This window comes from Chelmon rostratus, chromosome 18 (genome assembly GCF_017976325.1).
Source record: "Chelmon rostratus isolate fCheRos1 chromosome 18, fCheRos1.pri, whole genome shotgun sequence".
NCBI lineage: Eukaryota > Metazoa > Chordata > Actinopteri > Chaetodontiformes > Chaetodontidae > Chelmon > Chelmon rostratus.
In genome coordinates, this window is record NC_055675.1 from 19,747,607 (window position 1) to 19,758,714 (window position 11,108).

At 40.3% G+C, this 11,108-nt stretch overlaps 1 protein-coding gene across 2 annotated transcripts; it reads left to right on the forward strand.

Moving 5' to 3' along the window:
* Positions 1-1,154: 1,154 nt before the first annotated feature.
* On the forward strand, positions 1,155-9,102 carry taf1b (TATA box binding protein (Tbp)-associated factor, RNA polymerase I, B). Of its 2 annotated transcripts, none has more exons than XM_041958819.1 (15): positions 1,155-1,262; positions 1,954-2,052; positions 2,339-2,426; positions 2,948-3,045; positions 3,152-3,244; positions 3,852-3,963; positions 4,328-4,496; positions 4,658-4,757; positions 5,036-5,183; positions 5,314-5,488; positions 5,593-5,630; positions 5,745-5,832; positions 7,195-7,265; positions 7,733-7,961; positions 8,301-9,102. In XM_041958819.1, the coding sequence occupies exons 1-15, from the start codon at positions 1,245-1,247 to the stop codon at positions 8,542-8,544; spliced, it is 1,770 nt and encodes a 589-aa protein (XP_041814753.1). In that variant the 5' UTR covers positions 1,155-1,244; the 3' UTR covers positions 8,545-9,102. The 2 variants fall into 2 exon arrangements, with proteins under 2 accessions (XP_041814753.1, XP_041814754.1); XM_041958820.1 differs by having other exon boundaries at positions 5,096-5,183.
* The last annotated feature ends 2,006 nt before the right edge of the window (positions 9,103-11,108 follow it).

The following is an 11,108-nucleotide window of genomic DNA, read 5'->3' on the forward strand; positions in this document are numbered from 1 at the left end:
ATCTGTTCTTTGACGACACGTCTACAGTGTGGTCTGTAAAAGGAGTTAAAGTTGCACAACAAATATTAAAGTACATTAGGTGAAAGCAAAGCATGTCTGTCGTCCATCTTATGTAAGAGAATAACTGAGAGACATCTGGCAGGTCTATTTATAACATCTGATCTCATCCAAATCCGCTTTTACAACAAGAGATATACAACCGGAAAAACTCTAAAACACTGATGGTGAGCAAAGAGCAAAAGAAAGTGTATGCTATCCTTCAATAAATAATATGATAAGAGTGAGGCACTACACTGACACCCTATGATGAATCATTATATTTGAGTATATTAAGTATAGCTTTGAGGTACTTGTCTTGATTGAGTATTTCCATGTTATACTTACACTTTTAATAATACACAATAATGCAAAATATAATCAACAGCATTTAATCTATGACATTATCATTCCAATCATGAAGACTTTCGAATCCAACAGTGAGTGTGCGTGTGTTAAAAAATCTATCTATCTATCTATCTATCTATCTATCTATCTATCTATCTATCTATCTACCTAGGTACTTTAAGTATATTTTGAATGCAAGAGTACATTTAATTGTAGCAGAGTATTTCTACACTGTGTACTAACTACATGTACTTAAGTAGATGGTCTGCATACTTCTTCCACTACAGGTATGAGTAATTTCATTTTCTTTCATATTGTGTTAAACTGTGGAGGTGACACGTTTCCTGTCTTCATAACTGTGTGCAGACAACAGGAAATGTGTTTGTGCTGCTATTTTGACACCTCTTTTATTTTTATAGATAGATTGATAATATATAATTAAAAAGCCATAAACAACGAGACAAGGATTATGCTGTTATGTGCTTAAAATATACACTGTAATAATGGTGCCCAGTAATAACACTAAGGATAATAAACAATATTTTAAAAAGGTTAACTTATTATTAGCAATATGTTATAAAAAATGATAAGTTAATTTTTTATGTCAGAAAAATAACACAAATAATGCATCTATTTAATTTGTCAAATTACAGATAGGCGTAACTGCCTCCTGCAGTAGATACAGTGGAATAACTTGTAGTTCATAATTCGGACTGTGAGTGGCAGGAGAGTGCCGCAGTACATTCAAACCACCGGAAATGATAGAAGAAGTGAATTCCAAACAAGCCTACATGTGGGTCTATGGTCGGTCCGAAAATAAAATTTGGAGATCCCAGAGTAAACGGTTGTTTTAAGTGAAAATGGACGACGAGCATACGGTAATTTGTGCTGCATATTTTTGTAAATATTTCTAAAAAGTTGGTAGGTAGTATAACGTTACGTCCCTGTATATAATAACGAGTGCGAACTTGGAGTTAGCTAGTTGGTCCATACCAAACTCCATTTAATAAATTGTCGAAATTGGCTCATAAGACAAATTGCAACTAATATGTGACACAATTAGATTATTTTTTCTGAATTAATAGTCAATTTAACAATCAGCGCATGTTTTCTAATACATCAAGCTAAAACGTATTTTGACACATGACCATCACTCTAACGTAAGTTTTGTGGACCCCAGCTAACTGTTGAAAGTCAGTTTAAATGGTGTTAAGTTGTCACACAGTCTGCAATTTGTATGCCGAACTAATTATTAAGTTTAGAAAAAACTTTTCAAGACATTTTTAAGCTTTATTCGCAGTTTCCATCAAGCAAGGATCGAGTCCATTTTCATTTTATTCATGAAGTCTTGATGTGTTGTGTTAGTATTCAATTCAATATTAAAGTAGTTAGTATTCGTTTTTCTTCTCGCCTCCTTGACATGACAGAAGTTTGAAATGTTTCTCTTCTTGCAGGTCTGCTGTAGTTTTACAGTTTTCTAGCTGACAGGAAACACATGACATTTTGCCTGAATGATTGAAATTGACTGTGTGTGTGTGTGTGTGTGTGTGTGTGTGTGTGTGTGTTGAGGCCGGGTACAGGGAGCCCTGTGCTCAGTGTTCAGCGGTGGATTGGGGCGTTTCAGACGAGGGTCGTTTCTACTGCAGATCCTGCCACAACATCATCGAGGTAAATGACAACAACAACCACATCAGCTGATCTGATGGATCTTGTTACAGAAAACATCTGATGGGTTCATGTGAACGGTAAAGGGTCACACTTTCCAGCAGCAGCTGTTTGTAAGCTCAAACTTAGTCCCGACAAATATTCATCTCTAAAACTGCTCTGTTCTGAGAATATGCTGCTTGAGTTTCCCTCTGGCTGCAGCACTGCTGTGTGTCAACAGGTGGCAGCGTTGTACATCTGTGAGAATTGGAACTTGTTGTAATCTGTGAATGTGTCCAAACGTCCTCAGAGAACCAGAGAGGTGGTGGACTCCACCTTCACTCCCGGGTCCTCCAGGATCTCCAACATCAGCAGAGGGACCAGAACCAAGAGGCCCGGTCGGTGTTTCTGTCGCTCCTCTGAAGTCTTAAAACACAAACTAAACTAGGTTAAAAATATGTTTCTATCAAACTCTGTCATACTTTGAAAGGAGATTTGTTTTAGATCAGTCTGATGGCTTCAGATATTCAAAACAGACAGAAAAAGAAAAGATTTATTCAAGTTAAGTGATTAAAAGAAATGTTGGGCTGCAAGTAATGACTCATCACCATCCATCCATGACTCATTATCGCGGGCAAAACAAGATATTCGACGTCACCATGAGCTCTGTTAAACTGACATTTTGTGACATTTTATAGTTCAAATGAATATTAAGATAATAACTAGCTCTAATCCAAATTTTGAAGGAGCTTATTTTAAATTAAGCCACCGGAAGATATACAGAAGCATGATTCGTTCAAGTGAGCTGATGGAGAAATGGACAGCAGCAGAATTTCTGCTACTTAATCCAAGTTGATTTTTATATTTTGTGTCTGTTGTTTTAAATAAAATGTTTTGGTGTTTTGGATGATCTTTTCAGTGCGTGGTCGTGAGTGGATGATCTGTGAGGGTTTCCAGTTTATCCTGAGGAACCAGGCCAACGCTCTGCTCAAACTGGGTGTCAATCCACACTTTAAGGTCTGTTTTTAAAGATTTTAATCAACGCTGGTGGCGAAGTTAGAGTAGGAAAGCCTGCAGAAACTGCCTGATGAGAAGCTGTACTGATTTCAGTGTGTTGGTCCAGGATGAGGTTTTATGTCAGCTGTGGAGACTCTACCTGCAGAAGAGTCGACAGGCCTACACCCACGATCCAGTGAGGAGCTCCAAGTTTAAAGTGGTGAGTTCACAAAGTGCACAAAAATATACAGTGTTCCCTGTTTGTGTTAGAAATAGCAGCATCTAAATTCAACCAATCTTACTTTTTACAAGCTACTTGATGTAAATACTGAACATCTCGATTAAGAAATATAAAGCTGATCATCTTAAATTATTGAATGAAAGTTTAGCGAGTGAACTGGACTGAAACTGATGTGAAGCGATCAGCTGGAGAGACGATGTACAGAATATGGACAGGAAACACAGTAGAGTCCAGTAAAGGCACACAGTATTGGACAAGTTCCTCCCTGCATGCTTTGCTTGGTGTTTTTCTGTTTTATATGGAGCTACAGAATTCGGCATGTAGGTCTCATCTAGTCCTGATAACTGAGTGGATCCCGACCTTCACTACCATACAGGGCAATTGGTTGGATTATTGTCAGATATTTTAGTCCAAATTCTAATAAGTATGTCTATTTTGTAAAATTTTCTTATAATTGTATTAAATTCTCTATTTGCTTTTTGTGTCAGTGCATTCACAGCTCGGCCTGTGTAATCGTCATGTAAGGTGTGTTCTAGATGGGTTTAAATCCAGCCTGTCTGTGTCTCTCTCTCTCTCTCTGTCTCAGGGAGGTCCAGACCGAGACCCGGACACGGACAGCGCAGCCGAGTCGACCATCACGTTTGCCAGTGACACCGATGTAGAGACGAACCCGCCCAGCACCGCCGGATCAAACGCTGGTGAGACAGAACAGATTAAATGTGTGATGACTTCAGTGGACACTGTGCCGGCTTTATGAAATTTCTGAGTGACAAACTTCAACGTCTTGTTTCCTGTGATATGAAACCAAACAAGAAATGAACCATGTATGACTTTATGTTTACAAACTCGTTCACTCTAATTCCTCTGAACTGCACGATGATGTCTGCAGGTCTATTGTGCAATTAGCATTACATGTGTGTTATTTGTTGAAATTCTGATATTATTTAAACCCACTTTATATGCTATTTTCATGGGGAAATGTGCAGCTGTGTTGGTTTTATTGATTAAAATGAAAACCAGTGTGATTTGCTAACATTCAACAGGAGCTCTTCTCCTCCACAGGGAGCTCCTGTGATCTGTCAGTGTGTTCAGGCTCAGTGGACGCCGTCAGCTACCTGTCGAGGCGCATGAGACAGAGTCGCGGTCTGATGAGCATGGAGAAGACTTTGGCGCTGATCCACCTCGCTCTGATCTGGAGCCGCGAGGCGCTGACGCTCAGCGACCTGCTCAGGTAACAACACACACTTCAATGTTCAATAAAGACATTATCAGCTGTTTTTAAATGAATTCCTGCTGCACAAGGCTGAAAACTGTTTAAAATAGATTGAAGTATGCCATGCAAAGCTCTCCAATGCAAGTCCTGGAACATTTAGTTGATGGGTTTGGTTTCAGGTTGGTGAATGAAGGTCACGTCCCGTATGTGAACAGCTACGAGGAACTTCCTGATGAGATGAAGCTTGAGGGCAAAGATGCTCTCATCTTCAGAGTCGAGGTCAGAAATCCATCAGCTCCTAATACTGAGTCACTTCTGTGATCAGTCATATTTAAAGGGTCAGTTCACCCAAATCGAGTGTTATCTGGCCAGTCTGTCTCTGAGATTTCTGCCGTCAACACAGTGGAGATGAACAGCATTTAGCTTGTGCACTCAGTCTGAATAATACACAGAACACACACAGACAATCTGTCAAATAAAACACTGCACAGTAAGTGAAAAGCTAACAGCACTGAAGTGAAGCTAAAATTGTGTGAATTTTTTTTTTTTTTCCACAGAGTGTCCCGTCCCACCAGGCGGTGTATAAGGAGGCTAAGAATCTGGTTCTGTTTCTGCAGCTTCCTGCTTTTCCTCCAATCAGCCGCCAGAGTCTGCTGCACCCAGCTCTGCTCAGCCTGCGCTACCTGACCGACGTCAACCTGCCCGGTAACAACACCATTAATACTAACAGTACTACTGATGCCACTGTGAGTACTGTAAATTAATCCTTTAAAACTGAGTTAAACTCAACAGTTGTGATGGATTGATTATTTTCCTGTTCTCTCTTGTTGTCCAGACGAGCTCCACCTCTGGGTCTGCAGGCTGATGGAGCGCGCCGGTATGGCAGATCAAACACTCAACACGGTCGACCGCTTGTCTCGTCCCGTCCTGCCACACTACGACGTCCGGGCCGCTGCCCTCATCATCGTCACCATGAAGCTCATCTTCGGCCTGGACGACCACACTGAATGGTAAACGAAATGACCTCCTGAAAGGTTTAACCACTCAGTGAAGGAGGGGAGGAATTTGGATTTCAGGCTACATGTGAAGAGTCACTTTGGTTTGTGTCTTTTAGGGATTTATCCAATCAAATAGGTGACCAGGACGACACAGGTGAGTTCTTCACCTCCATGCTGATCTGACTGTCGTCTCCTTTTTTGTCTTTTTATGTTTGTCAGTAGCGCCGAGTGAAAAAATGATGTAAACTGAGTTTCTTCTGTGCGACAGGAAACATGTTCAACATGAGGAGGTGGTACAAGCTGCTGCAGGCCGCCCTGACCAGAGCTCAGCAGAGGGCCGTCCACAATGACGCCAGGTGAGATACGAACTGCCTTCACACGTCATTCACTGAATTTCTTCACGTCGTCTCGACTTTCTTTGTGAAAACGTTTAGTGGTTCACAGGAGTATTTGGCTGAATATTGTCTGAGATTTCAAAGGATTACACAGCTTTTGAGCATTAAAAAGTGAAGTTACAATGGTTACAATAGTGAGAGAGTGAGTTTTAAAATGTTTTTTTTTTGGAAACTCTTTATTTATTGGTATTTTCATTTTTTCCATAAAGCAAATAACAACTGAACAAACAGTCAGGGTCCGGGGGTATAGTCAATACCTCCAAAGGATAAATTATCCTTTGTGTGCATCACATACATTTAAGACACATAACATTGTCACATTTACAACAGAGTCACTCATTGGCCAAATAAACAGTCCAACTGCCTTTTTTCAGATCTTTTTGAAGTCGGATTGAGTATGCCATTTGTTCAAGGACATGTAGTTGTTTTACTACATTAACAAAGATATCACTGGTGGGGGCGTTTTTCTGGAGCCAACATCTCGTAATGGCTTTCTTACTTGCTGCCTGCAGAACCTTGAAAAGGTAATTATCTGTTCTATTTAACTGTCCATGGGAAATATTTCCGAGATAAAGAGTTGAAAATGATACATCGATGTCAAAACCCAGAACCTTTGACATAATTCTAGCCACTTCCCTCCAGAAATTCTGGATGGGAGGGCAGGACCAGAAGACATGAGTCTGGTCTGCCACGGTCTCTCCACAGTCTCTCCAGCAGGCCAGTTGTGTTCCAGTTTGTTTAGACTTCTGCTTGGGAGTTATAAAAAAAACGAATTAAACTTTTCCAACAGAAGTCCCTCCAGATCCAGGAGTTGGTAGAAGAGGACTGGGTTTTAAGCCACATGTCCTCTGTTATTACGATGTTCAACTCCTTTTCCCATCGATGTTTCACATAGTCTGTATTGTCCTTATTCAGTGAAATGATGCCATGATATAACTTGCTAATAAGTCCTTTAACATTCCCAGAGTTGTATGCATCCATAAATACCTGAATTAGTGCTGGGGACTCTGCTGGGTTACAGGAAATGAAGGAAATTTGAGGCATTAAATTCATAAACTGGAGTGGGTTTATAATAAAGGGATGTCTGTATGGATGCCATGATTATACTATTGACATACTATTTTGAAATAGTGTTAAGGCATTTTCCATCATTATATTAAGGTTTTGTGTGTGTGTTTGTTTGTGTGTGATTAAGGTGTTTTGGAGCTTTTTTACAGGGATGTTTGTCTTGTGAGTGATTGAGTTTGACAATCATTCACCTTTAAAAAGTATTTTTTATCATTAATGCCCATTGATTATTGTTTCTCTCCCTCTCATCCGCAGGAAACAGTGGAAAGCAAAGCGACCTCTTCACATGAACAAGAGAGACAAATCTGTTGTGATAAAAAGGAAAAGTAAGAATCTGATACTGTGGTGCCCCCTGAGACAAACCCAAGACAACTGCAACACCTCCCTGTTGTTTTGTTTTTCTGGTGCAGGTGTCATTGGTCAACACAGGGCAAACATCTCCCCCTTTCACCTCACACAGTAGCTTTGCCTCCTTCCTGGGGATGTAGACTGTAAAAAGTTCTTTCAGACAGAGAAGCTGGAACAAATTCTTACACTGTGAGCTTATTGACTCATTAATTGTCTCAGTCTGTTGACAGTCGGTGGAAGATATCCAGTCAGCTGCATGTAATGCATTCACATGTTTTGAGAAACTGACTGATATTTATTTTTTTTTACGTTTTAGCCTGCTAACTTAAAGCTACATGTACCAGGAACTCTAGGAATGAAAGTCTAGATGCTTATTAGTAAGTGGACTAAAACGTGCCGGTCCTCTGCAGAAACTAAAGCAAGTGCTGTGTTTGTGTCTGTTCAGGAATAGCAGAGCAGATGCAGATCTGTTTTGAGAAGCTGTCTTCTTGCCCGGCTGGTGTCGAGAGCGTTGAGCCATCCAGTTTCAGGTTCTGCTGGGGGGACGAGGATGGAGCGGACGGTCCCAGTCTGCACCAGACAAAGCTGGCTGGGCTTGTGACCCTGAAACACAACGTCCTGACTCCCTCAAACGCCACATACTGGCACCCAGTACTCAAACCCTGCAACCCCCGGTAGGTCGGCAGTAAGTGGTAGCAGCATGGGAAAAACAGATTTAAACTGGTGAAACCTGGACTCAGACTCATTTGTGGTGTTTAAAGTCAGGCTGAACGATGAATTTGATTATTTCTAATCTTTTTTTTTGTTTTGTGTGGAAATATCAACATTATTATAATTGAATTAACAACAACATGTATAAAAATGCTATTTTCAGTCAAAAAGTAACACAGATCAACATAAATCAGTGATATCTTTGATACATCAGTGTTGTTACCTCAACATCACTCAACCTTTGAGATCCTGCAGGTGTTGAGACTCTTCATGTCCTGATTTCTTCTTCTTCTTCTCTGCAGGACCTGCAGCAGTCATTACTCGGAGGTGGAGGCGACGCTGCCTCGGACGTTCGTCTGGCTGCTGCAGCTCTTCAGCTTCCTGCTGGACGTGAAGCCGGCGTACCTGTACGAGGAGGTGCTGAGGGTGGAGAGACGAGTCATCAGCAGCAAAATGCCCAAAAAGACCCGGACCCGGACCAGGACCAGGACCAGAGATCAGCCCAGGACGCCACAGAGAAGACAAGAGGCTGGAGAAACGAGATGAATACCCCTCAATTAACATCAGCTCTTGTTCAAGTTCTATGAGTTGACTGCAAATCAGAGGCTGAGGACAAACAGTAAGCTAACATGGACACCGTCTCAGGTGGATGTCACAGTTTGATTTCAGCAGCAGCTGGAGCCTCAAAGACACAATGACATGAAAAAGACACTTTCCAAGTCCTGATCTTGTGTCTCTGTGTTGAAATGTTTACTTATTTCCCTTTACATGCTAAATATGTCATTTTAGAGTATTTTTATATCTAAAATTCCTCTATTTTCTTCCTGTTAAATGACAAAAATATCACGACTCAGTTGCATAAATTAGTCCAATGTGATTGGGGCGACTGAGCGACCTGGGAGCTAACGCCTCCCATCGTTTACAATAGTCATTAACTGTTAGCCTGTGGGGAGCTAGCAGGGTAATATACTGTACTATTAGCAGGTGTGTGTTTGGATTTCAGCTGGCCCCTGACATCCACGTCCACCACCCAAGCCTGTCCTGCTTTCTGATTGGATTGTGCTCCATATTACAGCAGTACTGGTGTTCAAAGTTGCTCTAAAATCTGCTCTTGTTTGTTTTTTTTTTTTACTAATAATGTACCAGATTGTACACAGGTGTTTAATAAATGCAAACAAGTCCAAATTAATAACTGCTATTCATCATTTGAATCATTTTTAACGCCCTCTTTAGGTTTTGGACAAAACAAAGATGACACTGAGCAATTGTGAGAAATTGACAGGAATTTTCTTGTATGTTTTTGGACATTTTAAACAATGAATTAATCTTTTAAAATTCATTTATAGTTTGGACAGGAAATACCCAGGTTCACCTTGGGGGCAAAAGACCAAGACACAATTGTTGAAAAACCTATTTCATTGACAGCTCTGTTTTATACCCCCATCGACTGCTGACTCCTCGACCCTCCTGACCGGCTGGTGGAGGCTGTAAGTGATTCACTGCTTCAGTTTGAAATCTTGTTTCCGTGGCAGTCCCATTTGTGTAGGTTGATTCTTTTGTTACCACTTTCACTTTGACATTGACATTTTACATTGCTGGTGTTTGTCATGGCTTAATGTTGAAAATCTGTTTCCAAGAAATATCTCAGTGGGAAAAATAATTAATTGAAAACATAACTGGCAGATGACTGGATAATGAAAATAATCATTAGTTATGTCCTGAAGCTTCCTGCATATGTAACCAATCATTCTTAATATTAACTCTTTCCAGAGGGAGAAGAGTTGTTCTTGTTTATTTTATTTTATTTTTCTCCTGCTGGTTTGTCTTTGTTTTACAGCTGAATTGATCAGATCCACTGAAAACGCTGAAGACAAAGAAACATCAGAGAGCTGCAGTGACGGAAAGTGAGCAGCAGGGGGAGACAGACACAGAGAGAAGCATCAGATTCATTCATGCTGACAGAAACTAAACACACTGCAGCGAACAACAGGTATAAATACACAGAACAGTAACATGGATTATGTTGTTTATTGATTTATTCTTATTTATGCGCATACAAGTGACCAGCCTCAGCTTCAGTGGTGAAACATCTGTCGGATGTAAACTGAACTGAAACAAACAACTTTGTCTCAAATTCCATAAATAAACTCAGCCACAACAAAGGTTTTCTCAAGTTTCTAATGATCATTTAGCAACAAGAGCTCATCAGAAGTGAAAGACATTTCACTGAAAAGCTCTTAAATCATCAAAAAATGAGCAACAAAACATTAAATGGACTTACCTGTCTCACTTCAGTCTCACTTATATCACATAAAGTCTTTTCAGGATACAGCAAACCTGTTTCTGCAGCTGATGGTAATTTACCTCAGCTGACCTTTGGCTAAATCTGGCTTCACCTCAAACTGCACTGTAGTTGTTTTTCATCAGATTCTGCTCCAGAAACTCATGTTTTTTTTTCTCCAAACTTTGTTTAAACCGCAGAATTTTATTTTAAACCTTCAATAACTGATGTTTTTCTCCACTTGTTTTCAGCAGTAGTCAGTCAGTAGTGAGCATAACACTGACTTCTCATCTACATTTAAGTTGAAATGTTGAATTAGTAAGCAAGCAGTTGTTTATTTCCTCATCCAACAGGTTCAGAAAAACATGATCATTTATTTGAACCATGTTTGCCTCAAATGATGGATGTAAGTCCAGTACTCACTCCCTTTTACCTCTGATTTTGGTCTCCACCAATTCCTAAGCAAAACGTCTGGCTTGTTAGCTGCTAAATGCTCTGCTATGTTTACCAGCTAGCCTCTAACTGTGTCTGTCTTCTGTTTACTGCTGTACGGTGGCTTTTTACAGTTTTTTTCTCTGACACTATGTGATGACAGCGCAAACCGGAACATTTAAGTTGAGTCTGGATAGATAAACAATGACCTGAACTCACCCTAAAGCTCCACAAAGCTGAGGGGCTTCATGGCTCCAGCTTCACAAATGTGAGGTTTGGCTGCTTTTCCGTTGAATTATTTTAATTATTTGAACTTATGTTGAGGATTGGACTGTCGGTCGGACTAAACAAACATTGTGAAGGTGTCACTTCTGGCTCTGGATAATTGTGACCACAT